The sequence below is a fragment of the Oncorhynchus nerka genome, linkage group LG13, assembly GCF_034236695.1.
Source record: "Oncorhynchus nerka isolate Pitt River linkage group LG13, Oner_Uvic_2.0, whole genome shotgun sequence".
In the NCBI taxonomy this organism is placed as follows: domain Eukaryota; kingdom Metazoa; phylum Chordata; class Actinopteri; order Salmoniformes; family Salmonidae; genus Oncorhynchus; species Oncorhynchus nerka.
The window spans coordinates 79156689-79175877 of record NC_088408.1 but is presented as its reverse complement, the minus strand read 5'-3'; the positions used below and the strand labels follow the sequence as shown (position 1 = coordinate 79175877).

Sequence of the window (19189 nt, the reverse complement as noted above, 5' to 3'; positions counted from 1 at the left end):
TCTGCTAATAATTACATGCACCAGTTTCCCTTTTAAACAGCTGCTTTTAACAGCAGGAAGGAGAACAGTGTCATGGAATAAAGGCTGATATCATAATCATCACATGAAATAACGTTACATCTGATGATTTATTTATCACATCGTGACTGCATGAGAACATCTGATGGTCCTTTTAGCAAAACATATGAGTCACACAACAGGTGTAGGACAAATAACATGTAATGCGGTGTGGCAAAGCTTCACTTTACAGTCTCTCTAAACCAGCCAGAGTAGAAAGTGACACCTATTTAACCACAAAATAGACAATACATCTCACCAGTTCAGTCAAACCACTAGTCTCCATAAGCAAATAGACTCCGCTGTAAATCTAAGTGCAGATTCAAATTTGCAGCAGGCCTAGGCTGTACTCCAAATGTTACAATCAGATTATAAACCGGTCTATAAATTATGCATTTAAAATAGATCACAGGGTCAATCAGGGATGCAATCCATGACGTGGGAACGTGTGTGTGCGCGTCTAGAACAAAACAAATCAGGGTGGGAAAAAAGAACCTTCAGAAAAACATCACTCATTGTAAACCACATACATTTCCATAATGAAGGTGCAGCGGTACCGCTCGAAACCCTACAACCTTCAGAGCGCATGCACATGAGTGACAGGAGTAAATGTCCCGTTAAACACTTAGATGTAGATTTCGAAGGAGAGGCAGTATTCCTATTCGATATTGAACTCATCCATAACCCAAGCTACCAGCTGCAACAATATTTATTCGCTGCTCCGTTGCTTGTTTTTCCCGTAGAACTAAAGGAGAAACTAGCTGGCAAGTATGGCGGACTACGGCTGCATGGTAACCTATACCCGCTATGTGCCTACCTCCTAGGCTACTTCAAGCTTGAGTGGGGTGTCCAATGACGTTTATTCTAGAAAAAAATGAATTTGGGAAACAAATATAGCCTAAAGTTGGCCTACATGCCACAAAGGAGTTTCTACAATAATGTCTCGACACACGTAAACATTGTTACCAAAACGAGTACAAGACAATAATAACATGTCCCGTGCACAGTCAAAACGTTTGAGTAAACCATTCATAACAGCATAAAGACCGACCCGAAAAAGCAGTCTAAACCTCCAACAAAAACTTCTAACAGTAATAGCCATTGGCTACCACCAGATCATTGGACCTAGGCTAGGACTGATACTAACGAGGACGCTTTATTATGTGTAGACTATTAGCAGAAGCATGTATGACTTAAACAAGGATAAAACTTACGTAAAAACGAAGAATAAGGTGGTGGATCCCACAAGAAAAGTGGCAGCAGTAGATACCGGGATGTATTTGGTGGGTTTAAATCTCTTTCCAACGCTGTTGGGCATTCTGTAATTTCCACATTCCTCAATTATTTATTCCAATTGGAGACGGTATACAGATGTAAAGATCCAGTCTGAAATATCTACATTTACCGATTCAGAAAATATGTCTTTATTACTGTTAAACGCACACAGATCCAAAGATAGTCAAGCAAAAATATACTGCGCTCCGAAAGACTAGAAATCCCACTCTAGCAATCCAGCCCACGAGTGAGGTCACAAAACCGCTTGAAAGGTGGAGCCTAGGTTGAAGATAACAATATAATATATTTTAAACCTAGTTTAATGCAAAACGAAGAGGACTGTGATGGGATGCTTAGGTTACAGCCAGGGGCCACACGTTTTATTCACCCTCAAATCGGATTTTATATATTTAATTTTTTTTTTTTTTAAATGTTGCATGTCTAAACCAGTCACTCATCACTATCGTTTCATGCAACTTGTTTTACATATACATTCCTTTTGACTTTGGCCCTACTGTCAGGGTAGAGAGTGAAAAGCCAAAAGAGATTATTATTATTTATTATAATAAGGACCTCCACAAGCTCTCTGCTCCCCTGCTGAATTTTCAGGTCTTTGGCATCTGTCATGGGCTGTGCGCGCCCTCTAATGGTGAATAATTTGTTAGTTTTGTCCAGCTTTCGCGTATCGTAATATCTGCGTTTAGCTGGTTCTTTGGCTCTAGCGAGACACCATAGTTCCAAGCACTGTATGTTTTCCTTTTTAATTAGCTGCTAGCTTGTTAAGTGATTCCAAGTAGCTGCATAATCTTTGACTGGACTTATTTTTAGCTAGCGATTAAAGAGTCGTTGGAGGGTATTCACTCTATTCCTGCACATAGAAAGGGTGTAAATCCACAGACCAGACCAGAGGCTGTCTAGCTAGGTCAGGATTAGCCGCTCCTCGAGACTGCTGGCTGCTCAGTTCTTGAAAGGGATCTCTTCTACAGACGTTGGGCGGCATTAGCAAGTTAGCTCGCTAACTAGAAAACGCACTGCACAGAACCGATAGTTTTTCACAACATGTCATATCGGAGGACAATTAAAATAGTGTGTGGGTTCGCTGGCGGATCAGCGGTGCTGGTTGTTGCGGCTGCTGCAGCTGAATACCAGGGCTGTTTCGGCCACACGCGAGCCGCTCGGTGGAGCCTGTTCAATGTTTTGCAAGCTGCACAGCCAGCGGGGAACCGCACTGTTGAATCTACTGGAAATGCCTGGGACTTCAACTGGGATAAGTATGCCTCCTTTATTAGCTAAGTCTGATGCAAACTACTATAAAACATAGAGGGCGGCCAGATCTGTTCACGTGGGTCAAGTAGTTTAGTCTGACTGAGTCAGTGTGATTGATTGATATTAACAGCCAGCGACAACATGTTGACAGCCTGACAGGTCTGGGCTCTTGGCATGTCATCAAGAGAAGTAAACCGCAACACACAACTGATTTGTTCCCTCTGTACTGTACTAGGCGGGACCCGTCCGCACTGTTGACAAATGGGAAGAAGAAGAAGGAGGTCGTCAGTGAAGACCCGAGCTCAGAGCAGGACAATGGGAAACCCAAAGCCACACGCAACATCCTCCTCATCAGACACTCCCAGTACAACTTGAGTGGCAATGGAGACCATGAGAGAATCCTCACCCCTTTAGGTTGTGTACCCAGTGCTGCTGTGTACTCATGTTGCTAAAGGCATGAAACATAGACCTATTTCTCAACTCTACTCTCCAGCTCAACAGTTTAATTTTTGTGAATAAGAAGAGTATATTCAGCAGCACTCAACAGAGGTGGTGAAAGTGTTTCACAATTGCAGTCTGCTAATTTTGGGGACTATGTGTTTGTGTTCTGCAGGTCGGGAGCAGGCTGAGTTTACTGGCCAACGGTTGGCTGCCCTTGGGTTAAAGTATGACATCATGGTCCACTCCACTATGGCCAGGGCCACCGAGACTGCCAACATCATCAGCAAATACCTCCCAGGTCAGAACCATAGACCGGCAAACTTTACAGCTGAGGCGTATGCCGGAGTATATACAATATTAACTTTACAGCTGAGGTGTATGCTGGAGTATATACAATATTAACTTTACAGCTGAGGTGTATGCTGGAGTATATACAATATTCACTTTACAGCTGAGGTGTATGCTGGAGTATATACAATATTCACTTTACAGCTGAGGTGTATGCTGGAGTATATACAATATTCACTTTACAGCTGAGGTGTATGCTGGAGTATATACAATATTCACTTTACAGCTGAGGTGTATGCTGGAGTATATACAATATTCACTTTACAGCTGAGGTGTATGCTGGAGTATATACAATATTCACTTTACAGCTGAGGTGTATGCTGGAGTATATACAATATTCACTTTACAGCTGAGGTGTATGCTGGAGTATATACAATATTCACTTTAGAGCTGAGGTGTATTCCAGAGTATATACAATATTCACTTTAGAGCTGAGGTGTATTCCAGAGTATATACAATATTCACTTTAGAGCTGAGGTGTATTCAAGAGTATATACAATATTCACTTTAGAGTTGAGGTGTATTCCAGAGTATATACAATATTCACTTTAGAGCTGAGGTGTATTCCAGAGTATATACAATATTCACTTTACAGCTGAGGTGTATGCTGGAGTATATACAATATTCACTTTACAGCTGAGGTGTATGCTGGAGTATATACAATATTCACTTTACAGCTGAGGTGTATGCTGGAGTATATACAATATTCACTTTACAGCTGAGGTGTATGCTGGAGTATATACAATATTCACTTTACAGCTGAGGCGTATGCTGGAGTATATACAATATTCACTTTACAGCTGAGGTGTATGCTGGAGTATATACAATATTCACTTTACAGCTGAGGTGTATGCTGGAGTATATACAATATTCACTTTACAGCTGAGGTGTATGCTGGAGTATATACAATATTCACTTTAGAGCTGAGGTGTATTCCAGAGTATATACAATATTCACTTTAGAGCTGAGGTGTATTCCAGAGTATATACAATATTCACTTTAGAGCTGAGGTGTATTCCAGAGTATATACAATATTCACTTTAGAGCTGAGGTGTATTCCAGAGTATATACAATATTCACTTTAGAGCTGAGGTGTATTCCAGAGTATATACAATATTCTGATTCAACTGAATCCATAGACCATATGGTTGAATCAGGTGTTTTGTGTAGAGTAGGAGCAAAAGCCAGTAGTTCAGGAGAAGGGCTGGTCACCTGCTCCTATACATCTTGCAGATATTCACATCACCTGATACCAAGGCTTTATCTGATAACAGCCTCAGAAGCTTTGATCTCAGATATTTCAGATGTAAAAATGTCATGAATCATGATGAGTATTTCACTACTCACCGCTAACTAACTTTAATCTTCCGTTATGTTATTGGTTTAGGGGTGGAGCTGGTGAGCTGTGATTTGCTAAGAGAAGGAGCACCCATTCAACCTGTGCCTCCTGTCACCCACTGGAAGCCTGACGCTGTGGTGAGATGGCCATTCTGGGTTGTCAACGGCCTGGGTGTCTGTCATATTACCTCCTGTTCAGTGTCCCTTTCACTTGTTATCTATACTGAACAAACATATAAACTCAACATGCAACAATTTCTAAGATTTTACTGTGTTACAGTTTATAGAAGGAAATCAGTCAATTGAAATAAATAAATTAGGCCCTAATCTATGGTTTTCACATGACTGGGCAGGGATGCAGACATGGGTGGCCCTAGGAGGGCATAGGCCCACCCACTGTGTAATGATCATGCTGTTTTAATCCGCTTCTTGATATCCCAAACCTGTCACGTGGATGGATTATTTTGGCAAAGGAGAAATGCTCACTAACAGGGATGTAAACAAATGTGTGCACAAAGTTTGAGAGAGACCTTTTCTGTCCGTATGGAACATTTCTGGGATCTTTTATATCAGCTCATGAAAAATGGGACCAACACTTTACATGTTGCGTTCATATTTTTGTTCAGTATAGTTACAGCTGTCTGCTTGTATGTATCATTCAATGCAATGCAATCAGAGGTCAGCTCAGAGGTCAACTCTCGTCTTACACAACCACTGTGGACCTTTCTACCGCTCTACAGCAGTACCACGAGGACGGGGCCCGGATCGAGGCTGCCTTCCGCCGCTACATACACCGCGCTGACCCCAAGCAGGAGGAGGACAGCTACGAGATCATCGTCTGTCATGCCAATGTCATCCGCTATTTTGTGTGCAGGTGTGTTGCTCTCCCGAGGCAGGCTGAAGCTGGACCAAAGCCCCATTCAACAAGATGATGCTAATCATCATGACTTTGTGTAGCAATTCCAATATACTGTATTATATCTTTTGCATTTCGTGACAATAATGATGTGCTTGCCAACATCCCATGACAGATGTGTATATTTGTTAGATCAGGGTGTATCGGTTGCTCTAACGGTCTCAATCTCTTTCTGTCTGTATGTCTCAGGGCCCTGCAGTTTCCTCCAGAGGGCTGGCTGAGGATTGGGCTGAACAACGGCAGCATCACCTGGCTCACCGTGCGCCCCAGCGGCAGGGTGGCACTGAGGACACTGGGAGACTCCGGGTTCATGCCCCCGGACAAACTCACACGGACCTGACCACGTTCCACCTACAGTATTCACTCGTTCTCTTTCTGAGAGGTTCAGATGTCGGTCGCAGGGTGAACTGAATGGCTCTTGATTTCTGTTTAAGTGTCTTGAAAGTTATTTTTGGTGTTAATTTTGTAACTTCAATGTGCAATGAGATATTCTGTGGTGTTTTGTTGTGATCAACTCCCCTGCCATCGTTTGCCAACTAGGGGAAAGTGGGGTTAGTTGAGCCACCTCTTGTTTCTAGGAAACCATGCACAAAACTAATAATGTGACCAAATATTTAGGAAGAGGCAATCATTTCATGGAGTCTGGGAAGGAAGAAACCATATGGTAAGCCAGTTAGGGCCCAAAAACTGATTTTCACAAAGTTAAATGAATTTGTGTTATAAGTTCCATGATAATTTAGCAGGTGTTTATATTTGTCCTATTTCATACATCTACAAATGTATATTAATACACGTGATTTGGAAATGTGTCTTTTTTTTGTACATTACACCTCCCCCTGAGACACACTCAAAGAGTGGGGTCACAGCCAGGGTCTGCCATGATCAACGAGGACCGTGGAGCAATTAGGGTTAAGTGCCTTGCTCAAGGGAACATCAAGAGATTTTTTTTTTACGTTGTCGACTCTGGTATTTGATTTCAGTCACTGGCCCAACGCTCTAACTGCTAGGCCATCTGATGCTTGTATCTAAACCTATATGTAGATAATTTTAAGATTGTTTTGTACAGCAGTTGGGGTCTTTACAAGCTACAATATGAGGTCCTAAACTTAGCATGAAAGTGCATCCTTGTAACTGTTTGGGCTAATATAGTCAAAATGTTTGCCTTGAGGTAACTTGAGCCAATACCACCATGACAAATTATGATTGCATTTTGTCCGTTTTATACATAATATGCATAGTATTTTTGCAATGTTTCATGCATATGAACTCAAGATAGTGAATTTGTATTGATACAGAGCAGACATTATCATGCCTGTGTATTGAATTGTAAAACAAGAAGGGATCAAGCCACCCCTTGAGGTTCTTAACAGAGCAGTCAAGGAAGTGAGAGAAGGAGCAGCAGCAAGGAATGAAAATATACACTGAAGAGGTACAGTAACAAACATGTACCTGTGTGAAAGCGAGTCTGTGGCAGAGTAGCAGAGGAACACAAGGTCTCATCTGATCACTTGGAGTCTGAGCATGATAAACAAATCAAGAATCTCGCGGACCAGTTTCATGGGCTTAGTAGCCTCAAATACAGAGAACTTGCCAATGAATTGGCAGATTGAAACATCCCTGTCCCAGATAACTGGTCAAGAGATGGAAGGGTAAGTGATATTGAACAGCAAGATCTTTATCTGAAAGTAGGCATACATTTAAGACATTCAATATACCACAACCCTCCTTCCATTAATTCAACTTTGACCTACCAGCACCACCACCCACTTACCCCAAGGCGGCTCAATTTACCCTGTCCCTATGCTCAACTTACCCCATACCTGGGTTAGGTTGTGCCAAGAGTCCACTTTTTCTGGACAAGCTGTGTTTTCAAAAATGTTATGTTTATTTCCAGGAATACACAACATCATGAAATATATGTAGATATCATTGTTAGAAAGAATACTATATTTCCCTTGACATAGTGATGCTGAATGTAAAAGTTGCTAAACATACACCACTCTCCCCTACAGAGTGAAAGGGGAGTATACAGAGTATGTGGTGCCCTTTCTGTCTTGATTGTGTATTAAACTGAAGGGGATTTTGTATTGATTCAGGTTTCTCAATTAACTGTTGCTGTAACAATGCCCTTAACTCAGAAAGCTGATGTGATGATGACTGCCAGGGCCCACTCAACACTTACTATGAATGTAAACAGTATGCGAGTTTCAAAGACAAAGTGATAGGATTTTTAAACCAAAATCATTTGTCCAAAGTATGGCATATTTACTGTAGTTCTGTAAATGCTTCTCATGCTGTCCTTTTGTATTTGGATCAAAGCTTCCTCTTAGGTTTAGATACAGTTGTGTTCAGTAGAAACATGTAATAAAGGACACATGGTCATGTAAATGTTTTGTGTTCCTCAGCAGTACACTAAATAAGTACTCTTAGTTATAAAATAGGGTTAGCGTTAACTCAAGCTGGGACAAAAGCAATGATATTGTCTAACAGCAAATCTGATGCATCTTAGTGTTGGCACTACAAAGCTTGAAGGGATCAAATTAATATTTGTTAGTAATTTGAATGGTTTATGAAGTGTCATATTGTTAGTGTGCCACTGTCACACTAAAGGTACTCATATACAGTAGTAGAGAATAAGGGTGACACTGCCATTTAGGGCAATATTAGAAAGTGCTCAAAAGGACAACAATTCAAAGATGAGGAAACTGTTTTATTGATTAATCAAAAGCAAATGAGGATCTGGACATACAGAAAAGGAGAAAATTCACAATGAATTTTTTTAATCCTTTTTTAAAGAAGCACAGAATGCCAAAGCACAATAAATATGTTTAAGTATTTAGGTGCAATTTGCAGGACTCCACATTCATAAAACATTTGGAGACCAGAACGAAATCTGTGTCACCTGTGAACACGAGAACGACAATACAATCCTCTCCATGAAAAAGTTGGTGCCTTTAATCAAGATTTTCTATTCACATTCAATATTACTCACATCTCTCATACTAAGAGTGACAATCTATATAGTAAGGGTGATTCTTATTCAATTTGGATTTAAAGCTGTTGATTTCTATATTCAGCTTTGCTGGCTGGCAGACCATTCTTTTTACAGCAGTTTGTAAATGGACCTTATTTTAACGGTGATAACTATCTTCATAAAGTTTAGCTACAGGTTCTTGCACATTCACATTTAGTAAGCCATTGATTACAAATGAGTAAACATGTCTTTGTTGCACTCTGCAGTAACCTCTTATGTACAGCTTGCCATTACTCTCAGACACCTTTAGAAAAACCAAGAACAGTTCAAGAAGTTTACCTTTCAGCTATTGTGTGAGGCCGACAGTCGTTAAAAGAGAAGTTAAGTGTGAAGACAACACAGAAATTACATGACGCACAAAAACATTGGTACCTGGAAAATTAACACATCTCTATTTATTAATTAAATAACAAAATAAAAACATGGAAAACTTCAGTGTATTACCATATTCCCCATGTTTGCTTTGGAGCCATTTGTTGGGTGAGCTGCAGTCCGATGGTGGTTGCTATGCTGTTGTCAGGATGCATCAACTTTAACCAAACTGGACAGGATGTGGCTAATTCTGCATGGAGACTGACTGGTCCATCGTTTCAGAAAATTAAGGCAATTCCTGAACTTAGAAGAAACAAAATAACTGGCAGTTGGTTTAGTACACACATAAAAAGTTGGTTTTGTGCTACTGACTGACATTTAAAAAAAATTACTTTACAATATTGACATTTCTTTTTACTTCTTAAAAACAGCTATTTTCAGTTAAGTGAATCTTACGGACGATTCTATTCTGAAGTTTAACAAACATCTACTCAATGTTTTGGGGAGTGCAGCTGTATTACTGGTTATTAAAAAAGTTGACTGAGCTATGACAGGTGTTTCACACTTACTATGAATAATATTAATTGTCAATTCAACACTCATACAGTACAAAGTACAGACTGAAGGAAACCTGGTTCTTTTTTTCTTTTTTTAAGTCTGAGTGTACATCACGACCCGACATACTGAGAATCTTGTATGTATGCAATATATAGAAGTAGTACCATACATCATTAATACAAATCTTCAAGACACTTGTGCATATTTTGTTAGGTACATGGTTTTGAGCTCTGGCATATTTAACCACCGTGGTGGCAGGGCTGTAGCCTATTGTTTCTGGCCAGGGGGGGTTAGTCTCGGTCAGGGCTTGGAGTTGGCTAAGGGTCGTTGAAGTGCCTGAGGCGGATGCGCTGGATGTAGCTGGCATGTGCAGGGCTGTAGCGGTTGGGGCTGGTGAAGTCTGGAAAGCCTGTGTGTCGGGCGGGACTGAAGCGGCCACCAGCAGGGGACACCAGGCTGCTGACAGGAGAGCCGTGTGTGAGGGGAGAGGCCTGATATACCCTGGGTCTGCTTTTTACCACTGCAGAGCTGGGCCAGCTGAAAGACAAACAGAAACAATACCACCACCAGTCTGCATTTATTTGGTTGTTTCCATACGATAGCAACTGACATTTAAGCACTTGTCAATGTGTTTCCATATTTACAAGGCAACTTGCAGGCAGTGACAACTGTTCATATGCATGGAGACATGCATACCTTTGCATGTCTGATGAGGTGTACGTCTGCATTGTGCTTTTCCATTTCTGAATGCTGGGGAACTTCGAGGGGTCGATATCTGTGGCTTCTACTGCCGACAGGACCTGTCTGTCCAACTTGGTTGGTGAATCCCTGAAACAACAGACAAAACAAGAGAGGTAGGTTGAAGGGTTTGGCAGATTTTAATTCTGCTGTTGCTTGCTGACGTCTGTAAGCAGGAAGTTATCCCACCGTGCAGCTTCATTTTCCCCACAGAAAACATAACAGCTCGCCTCTGCAGTCAGCTCTAGTACATTATCCTTAATTATAAACTTGGTGGTTTCGACAAAACATTTATTTTTACTGCTTTACTTACTTTGGTGACTATTTTATAATAGCAATAAGGCACCTTGGGGGTTTGTGATATATGGCCAGTATACCATGGCTAAGGGCCGTGTCCTAGCACTCCGCGTTGCGTCGTGCTTAAGAACAGCCCTTAGCCGTGGTATATTGTCCATATATCACACCCCCTTGGGCCTTGTTGCGTAATTAAAAACCTCAGAACAATCACCCTAAACCTCATCACTCACCCTTCAATGAAAAGTCTTCTTCTGATGCGAGGTGGGGTCCGTGCTAGTAACTCACGGGAGTTGTCCAGGGACTTACAGGAGATGGATGATCCTGAGCTGCTCAGATCCCTCCCCCCGTGATCCCACGACTTAGATCTGGAGCAGAGTGTGCGCCCTGACACGGTCCCTGGCCCCAGCACCCTAGTCCTTGGGCCCAGAGCCTCCAAGCTCTCCTCAGCCACAAAGTACTCCTCCGAGCTGCCGCTTCCACCACTGGCCCTGTCTTCCATCCATACCACCACCTCTCCCTGCACCTCCCCACTCACACAGGTCCCCCTCCACACCCCCCCCTCCCTGTCCCCGGCCTCTGAGCTACAGCCCCTCTCAAACAATGAGTCTTCATTGGTGTCACCCCCCAGCATGAGACGGCCCACCCCGGATGCCAGATCGTCCCGAGAGAGTCCTTCCCTGTGCCCACCGTGCCTGTGTCCCCCGCTCCTCCTCCTCTCCCTGTCTCTGGTGGGGTTGTCCACCCCATCCTGCAGGGACATCCTTTCAAACTCCACCATCAAGTTGGAGATGGGTGACAGCACGCAGCAGGGGGATGAGGAGGCGCGGGGGACATCATATCCCCGTTGTGAGTCCTCTCTGCCCCCGTGGAAGGGCACAGGCCCAGGCCGTTGTCACAGATGGGCGAGAGGAGGCTTTCTGACACGGAGGAGCACAGGAGGTCTCGCTCGGCAGCTGTCTCGATGAGGTCATCGGGCAGGATGTGGAACTCACGGAGGCCCAGGCCGCCCACAGCACCCACCAGACTGTCCTTAGAACACGCCGAGGAGGTAATGCTGGTGAGTGCCGTATTCTGACGGTTCTTCATCTCCTCCAGGCTGATGTCATCACCCTCGTCCAGGAAGGCCCCCACTGAGATGGAGTTGCAGAACTTCTTGGGCTTACCTGTAAATGGCAGAGAGGAGGGGAAACTGTTCATTTGAAGCACACATTAAATGCATTTACTGGTCAATCTAAAGTTGTATGGGAGCATCAAATCAAAACCTTGATGGCTGTATCATCGCTCTCATTTCTCAAACTTGATCATCTGAATTCAATACCAGTACTATACAGTTTATCAATAGCAACTGGTGGGGATAACATTACCTGGGGACGGGGTTCTGAAGCGGTTGCTGGTTTCGTTCTCCCCTGCCTCTTCGTGTGCACGCTGACTGAAGTCTTTCTTGTTGAGGTACTCCTCCAGCTTACGGAGGCCGTCTGCAGAAGACAGGTCTGTAAAACTCTCCAGGAAATCCCAGTACTCAGCCCAGGGGTGGCCCAGCTCTCTGGCAAGGTCTCTGTGAGGGAGGAGAACATAACACTGTGGTTGGAGAAGCTGGAAAAAAATGAACGAAGTTGTTAAACTTCAGGCTTTCTAGACGTACCTGCCCACTTTCTCTGCTCCACGGTCAGGGTCAGACTTCAGGATGTGCTGGAAGTGCCCCGCCCTGTCTCTTGGGGGTGTCTTCCATACCCGGCGGAACTCACCTGCCTGCAAGGGGGACACCAATTAATCTTACATATAGTGCACACAGAAAGTATTCAGACCCTTTTACTTTTTCTACATTTTGTTAGATTACAGCCTTATTCTAAAACATCTACACGCAATACCCCATAATGACAAAGCAAAAACTGATTTTTAGTTTCACCGTAGGGATGCTGCCAGGTTCCCACTAGACTTTACGCTTGGCATTCAGGCCAAAGAGTTCAATCTTAGCTTCATCAGACCAAAGAATCTTGTTAATCATGGTCTGAGTCCTTTAGGTGCCATTTGGCAAAGTCCAAGTGGACGGTCATGTGCCTTTTACTGAGGAGTGGCTTCCGTCTGGCCACTCTACCATAAAGGCCTGATTGGTGGAGTGCTGCAGAGATGGTTGTCCTTCTGGAAGGTTCTCCCATCTCCACAGAGGAACTCTGGAGCTCTGTCAGAGTAACCATCAGGTTCTTGGTCACCTGCCTGACCAAGGCCCTTCTCCCGATTGCTCAATTTGGCCAGGCGGCCAGCTCTAGGAAGAGTCTTGGTGGTTCCAAACTTCTTCCATTTAAAAATGATGAAGGCCATGGTGTTCTTGGGGAACTTCAATGCTGCAGAAATGTTTTGGTACCCTTCTCCAGATCAGTGCCTTGACACAATCCTGTCTCTGAGCTCTATGGACAATTTCTTCTACCTCATGGCTTGGTTTTTGCTCTGGCATGCACTTTGGACTCCAATCAAGTTGAAAAAACATCTCAAGGATGATCAATGGAAACAGGATGCATCTGAGCTCAATTTCAAGTCTCATAGCAAAGGGTCTGAATACCTATGTAATTAAGCTATTTCTGTTTTTTATTTTTAATACATTTGCAAAAATGTCAAAAAATTGGTTTTCGCTTTGTCTTTTGGGGTTATTGTGTGTAGATTGATGAGGAAATCTTTGATTTCATCCATTTTAGAATAATGTGGAAGAAATGAAGGGGACTGAATACTTACCGAATGCATAAGGTATCAGTTTTTTTTAAATACATTTGCAAAAGTTTATAAATACCTGTTTTAGCTTTGTCATTATGGGGTATTTTGTGTAGATTGATGAGGGAAAACAATTATTTTATCAATTTTAGAGTAAGGCTGCAACGTAACAAAATGTGGAAAAAGTGAAGTGGTCTGAATACTTTCCAAATGCACTGTACATGCTGTGTTTCAACAACAGCTTCCCATATGAAAATATAATGAGCCACAAAAAATATAGAACTAAAGTGTAAAAATGGGTGATAAGAAGACAAAAAAGTGTGTGAGTTGAAAGAGGACATGATATGACAATGACCTTAGATGGGCTGAGTGGGCCAACGAATGCCCTAACTGACATCACTGGATCCATGGGACTTCGTATGAGCCTGGGAGCAAGCGAATGAGTAAGAGTTTCTGATGGCTCAGGTGACCAGGGAGCACCAATGACAGGCTGGGAAGAGTTGTCTGTGGCCCTCAGTAAGGGTATATAGCAGCGATCTGTGGTTGACAGAAGAGAAGGTGCCTTGGGGTAAACAGGTTGACAGAAGAGAAGGTGCCTTGGGGTAAACAGGTTGACAGAAGAGAAGGTGCCTTGGGGTAAACAGGGAAAAGAAGAAAAACACAAGTCCTGTGATTGGGAGGAAGTGTACTTACCTTCCAAATAGTCACATATCTTCTGTTTCACCTCCTGGGTTTTGTTTTTTCTTTCACAAATAACCTGTCAGGAAACAGAAGAATTTCAAGAAATCCAAAAGTTATGTGGCTCAATGAGTAGTCATTAGCTAGCTTGAAAAAAAGTATATATCTGGAGCAACTCACATCAGATGGCTTCCGGTCGTACTTGTTCTTGCAGTTTTTATCCGTATCAGGATGTGAACACAGGACATTCACCACTTCTGGACAACCAAACTTACAGGCAAAGTGAAGTGGTGTCTCAAAGCCCTGCGACAGACAGAACCAGAGTTACACACATACACTATGAACAGAGGCAAGTCAATCCAAAACACATCAGTCGGTTACAGTTCAACTTTTTTTTAAACACAGGTCTGCACTCAAAAAGAAGCTTAATTTTTCAATTTCTTAAAATGATTTTGTCTGCACAGGGGAATCAGCTAAAAGCCTTGTCTGCACAAATATTTCGTCTAGAAACCTTCTTCAGTGTTACACCTACAGTTAAATCTATCAGCAGGTACATATGGAGAAAGGGTGAGATAAGGAGACTCACAGCTTTGTCTGGAGTATTGAGGTAAAGGTCTATGATGTAACGGATGCGTTTCTGCAGCATAGCCTCCAGGTCATCTGGGTACATGAGCCTCATGAAGTCAGGATTCTCTAGAGTTTCCAGCAGGAGCTGGGCGACACCCGGCTGATTCTCCTTTGCTGCCACGTGCATCACGTTGTACCGACACCCCTCCTAGGAACACACAGTGGACATTGATGAAGGAAAGTAGTGCAGGTCAGTGTTGGGTCATAACTTGTTTGTCACAGCCACAGAGGCCTGGCTTGAGACTGGGCTGTGGTTATAAACATTCATTTGGTTGGAAAAAGGAAAACTAATAGGATGTATACTGAAATTGTCAGAGTAATAGATCAGTTCTGTTAGAACATTATAACTAATTTGGTCAACAGAATTACTGAGTCATATCTGAAGGAGTCATATCTTTCTATGTGGTTGACTACCTATTTTTGTGATACTTCACTGTAATCATCTGCTGGCTGACTTCCTCCCTGACTCACCTGCACAACAGTGGGGTTGTCTCCAGAGCCAATGAGATAGCGTGGGTTGCTCCAGACCAGCTCACTGAAGGCTACCTCATCCCCCTTCTCCACAGCCTTCCTCAGCTTGGCTGTCAGATCCTGGCAGCGAGGGCTCTTGAAGCTGTTGGCCCTCTCCCTGTTGATGGTGTCTGCCTCCATGACAGGGACGTTGTCTAGTGCCACAGACAAGAGAGACGGAGACAACAGATTAAAACAGAGGTCAGCAGAATATGTGATAAACAATTTACTTGTTTAAAAATTTGGACAAGTCCAAGAAATGAAATGCCATCCAAACACCCTTGAAAAGCACTGACTTTGCATATTTTTCAAACTAATGTATTTTTTTGTAAGGAGAGATAATTGTCCTTTTCAGCCCAGCACTCACCCTTGCAGAAGACCAGGCCTGGTTTGACAGGGGAGACACATGGGGTGGATTTACTAGGAGAGGGGTAATAATCACAGATTCCCTTGGCAAATTTCTCAGCATCGTCTCGATTGGCAAAGGCTTTAAAGCGAGCTCCTTTCATCATCTTCACAGCCTGAAGAGCCTCCTTCTTATCACCATACACGTGGGCCCTATCTGGAAGTGAGGAAAGAAAAGTACATTCAAAAAGGTATGTTTCTATAGGCTATAGATAGCTCTTTATACCTACCTACAAATAGAAACATTCCAGGATGTAAACTTGATTCAAAATGGAAAAGATCATGGTCAGTTATTTTGCAGACATTACAAGCAAAGCAGCTCAAATTCTTACTACTAATCTTTTTTGTTGCCATGCTAATACAGAAAGCCATAAGGTGACAGGTGCTATGGATCTCAACCACTGACGGCTCAAAACCAAAATAACCCCTGAACAGCATGATGTCATGGAGAAGCAACATCAAATGTTTGAATTGGACCTTGAGCGTAGTGTGACAGCATGGTCAACATACAGAAGATGCGCACTGCACTTTGTGTAACCCAATAGCTAGCCAGCCAACAGTTCTCTGTCTTCGCATTTCTGTGTGGGAAAATAAATAATGACAAATACACGTTTGACCGATTAACAGCCCAAAGTGTAAATTGCAGGGGTAGTTTACATCAGCCCAGGTGAAATAACAGTTTCTTACCATTTCTAGCCAAGACATCCTCCCATAATGGACACACTCCATAGAACATTGGTGACACTTGGGCCATCTTTGAAGGAGTCTCTGCTGTATACTGAGAGCCAGTGTCTTCCCTATTGATATTAAAAGGGGCCCTTGACTTCACTGTCAGGCCAAGTTCCTCTTCCTCTGGGGGATTGAGCCCCATTCCGTAACCAAAGTCCATCTCATCACTGACAGCCTTAGGAGAGTCAGTGCCAGTCGCTGCTGATGTAGCACATGACGGCACTGGTTTGGCCTGCTCTGCAGCACTGGCCGCCGCTGCACTACTGCTTGTGGCTGGGCCTGTGGTGGTGGCATTACTGCTGCTCTCCGTCTCTGTGGTGCTGCTGCTGCCCTCGGCTCCCGCCAGGACGCGGGCCAACTTCCTCTCGAAGATGGCACGGGTGGTGGCCGTGATTGGACCGCACTTGAGGTCGGCCCTTGTGAACTCCTCTCGCAGCTCGTCTGCACTCAGCCTTCTCAGCCTGCTCAGAACCGCCTCCATGCTTCAGCTAGGCTACCTGTGTAGTCAGAGGGTAACACATCGTATGATATCACATTCAGATACAAACTGCTGTGTAATGATAGTGATAGTAAATGTTTCTATTTTGATTGAGGTACCTAGTCACCTCAATCAAAACGTCCTATTTTTTGGGGCGGATAAAAACTTAATTTGTTCCAACAGTAAAGTGCATTATTCTCATGATTCCTGTAATAGAAGTGTCTGTCCTGCCGCTGTGCCTGCCTGATTCGCTGGGACCGGATGCTGTAATGCATGAGCCTCTCACACTCTCTCCCCTTTCTCGTGATTGTATAACATTTCAAAATGCAATTGTTGCAAAAAACTACTTTGGAGGCAACTCGTTGTTCATATTAAAGAGAGGAGGGTCTCAGTTTTCTGAAGGTATAATATATCTGATATGGCTTTGAAATACGGAGCGAGAGAAAACTACGCCTTAATGCAAAAATGTTTTAGGACATTACATTTACCGTTAAATTAATACATGGCTACAAGCAGTAGGTGTTATATTTAGAGTTAGCTATCTAGCTAATGTGTTTTGAGTTTCAACTTCCCCAGATGGTGAATTAGAACCAATTGAATGAGGCCTATATATATCATATTAGTGCACAAAGAGATTAAGGCAAACAATAATTCTACAAATTCTGGAGCCCTTCTTTCATTAACCCAACATTCATAATCACTGGATTAAGTTGCATGTCAACATATTTGGAATCATGCATTACTGCTTGGACATATGTGTAACAACGTATTAATTGAATATCATCTCAGTAGTCGATTACACTTCCTAATGAAGCATTGTGAATTACTTGATAAAATTACTCAAACGTATTCTATTGTGTGACGCCTGGTACCACCAACTGAAAAAGTTCAATATTTGTCTGGAACCCAGCCTTTTGAGCTAATTGACAAGTGCACCTTACTCCCCATGATCCTCGAGACCGACCATAAGTAGGTCTCTGCCATTAATGGGCTGTTTCAAAGCATAGACAACATAAATTCACAGCCTGACTCTGAATATGATAAAACCCCGAAATAAACTCAGTCAGCCTTACTTGATCAAACAGCGAAGTAACGCAAGTCTACATGCCGCTTGGTTTTTTGCAGGTTCACAAAACATGCAAGCCAAGGAAGGGGCGATTCGAAAGCTTCGCACACAAACGCTCCGATCAAAATCTAGATTTGTACGGAATAAAGCACGTTAAAAGCCTTTTGCGTTCGATGTTTTTAAACTTCCTAGAATTCAGAGAAATCAGGGAATATTTCCAATCACCGTCGATGCAATCCTACTCATGCTCACGCCCAAGTGCCAGTCATAATATCTATTTTTGTGCATTAACAATCTGATATCTCATGTCTTCATAGTGATGCTATTGATTCACGCTATCTCAACACATTTGATGACAAAAGTCGTATCTACCTACTTACCAGACATCATCTTAACTGCTTATCGTTCATGATCTGAAATGTATTTTAATATTCAGCTGGGATAAACTGTTGAAACAGACACAATGCTCAAGTCAAGACCGTCTGGAATCGTCTCATTGTTTACAAGACATTGTGCGCATGCTCACTTCCGAGGGAGGGCTTTCGTTAGCGAACAGTTCAAACCAAGCTAGTAATGGTGGTGTTGCTCGAAACAGTTCACTATGCAAGCAATGCATTTGAAAGGCAATAATGAAGTGACATTTGACACTTACCTATATGTAAATGCAGTGCGTTAACTGAGTTTAGGCAAGCACGATTGAGTAATCTCATGTCATTAGCTAGCTGGCTAAATTAGTATGCTGACTCGCTAGCTAGTTACGCCGGAAGTTTAGCTTAAAAGACGCTAGCAAGCAACCCACTTTCCATAATATAACGTAGGTAGATAGTTATTTTGGGACATGCTGCGAAAAGTATAACCCCACCAACAACATAAAATCATTTTAATACTTAAGAAAAAAACAACACCAACTAGCTACCTAAATTAGCTAACCGTGTAGTTATGACAAGTGCGTGACGAAGGAACAAGCTAACTAGCCCTACAACCAACAATTAGTTAGCTGTGCTATATTTAGTAAACAACTTGGATAACGCATTAATATATTTTATTAATGCAACGACTGGAACGTTTGGACTTGGAAATGTATATTATTCTGTAGTATTTGAAATGACAACAAAATGAACGTTAGCATGCACACCTCCTTGCTCTCCACCTGCCCTCACCGCGACGCTTTCAAACTATGTTGATAAAGGACCCAAGGTTTTGATTAACATAATGCCTGATCGAAATTGAGACTACTGTGAACAGTGACTGCGTACTATGCTAGCCAGACAGTCTGGAAAAAAACCGAGCAGAACATAAATCCTAGAAACAATTCGATAAGTACCTCCAAATATAGAAGACATCTTTGGAATAGACCGTTTCGGAAAAAAAATTAAGCACGGGGTCAATTCATTTGACTAATCAATTATGAAT

At 42.6% G+C, this 19189-nt stretch overlaps 3 protein-coding genes across 4 annotated transcripts in view; 1 reads left to right on the top strand and 2 right to left on the bottom strand.

Moving 5' to 3' along the window:
* The window catches only part of LOC115140222 (palmitoyltransferase ZDHHC8B-like), a 116661-nt gene extending 115080 nt beyond the window's left edge, over positions 1 to 1581 (bottom strand). For both annotated transcript variants that reach the window (XM_029678439.2, XM_029678440.2), the window contains exon 1: positions 1272 to 1581. In XM_029678439.2, coding sequence (XP_029534299.2) covers positions 1272 to 1375 — 104 coding nt within the window. In that variant the 5' untranslated portion in view covers positions 1376 to 1581. The remainder of the gene's footprint in view (positions 1 to 1271) is intronic.
* A 451-nt stretch (positions 1582 to 2032) lies between these two features.
* LOC115140221 (serine/threonine-protein phosphatase PGAM5, mitochondrial-like) lies at positions 2033 to 7726 on the top strand. Its single transcript, XM_029678437.2, has 6 exons — positions 2033 to 2603; positions 2834 to 3012; positions 3212 to 3337; positions 4775 to 4863; positions 5466 to 5599; positions 5831 to 7726. The coding sequence occupies exons 1-6, from the start codon at positions 2392 to 2394 to the stop codon at positions 5979 to 5981; spliced, it is 891 nt and encodes a 296-aa protein (XP_029534297.1). The 5' UTR covers positions 2033 to 2391; the 3' UTR covers positions 5982 to 7726.
* A 604-nt stretch (positions 7727 to 8330) lies between these two features.
* On the bottom strand, positions 8331 to 19135 carry LOC115140220 (ankyrin repeat and LEM domain-containing protein 2-like). Its single transcript, XM_029678436.2, is given in 14 exon segments — positions 8331 to 10082; positions 10242 to 10373; positions 10811 to 11417; positions 11420 to 11743; positions 11945 to 12135; positions 12223 to 12329; positions 13639 to 13820; positions 13977 to 14040; positions 14142 to 14264; positions 14548 to 14736; positions 15060 to 15253; positions 15466 to 15660; positions 16191 to 16729; positions 18912 to 19135. Coding segments are annotated over 13 exon segments (3051 nt in total). The 5' UTR covers positions 16714 to 16729; positions 18912 to 19135; the 3' UTR covers positions 8331 to 9862.
* Positions 19136 to 19189: the final 54 nt, after the last annotated feature.

Excerpts from the sequence above, each read along its gene's own strand:
- LOC115140221 (XM_029678437.2), top strand. The coding sequence starts at position 2,392 with ATGTCATATCGGAGGACAATTAAAATAGTGTGTGGGTTCGCTGGCGGA. Across the intron at positions 3,013-3,211 it reads GAGAATCCTCACCCCTTTAG|GTCGGGAGCAGGCTGAGTTT; the intron begins GTTGTGTACCCA and ends TGTGTTCTGCAG. Across the intron at positions 4,864-5,465 it reads ACTGGAAGCCTGACGCTGTG|CAGTACCACGAGGACGGGGC; the intron begins GTGAGATGGCCA and ends ACCGCTCTACAG.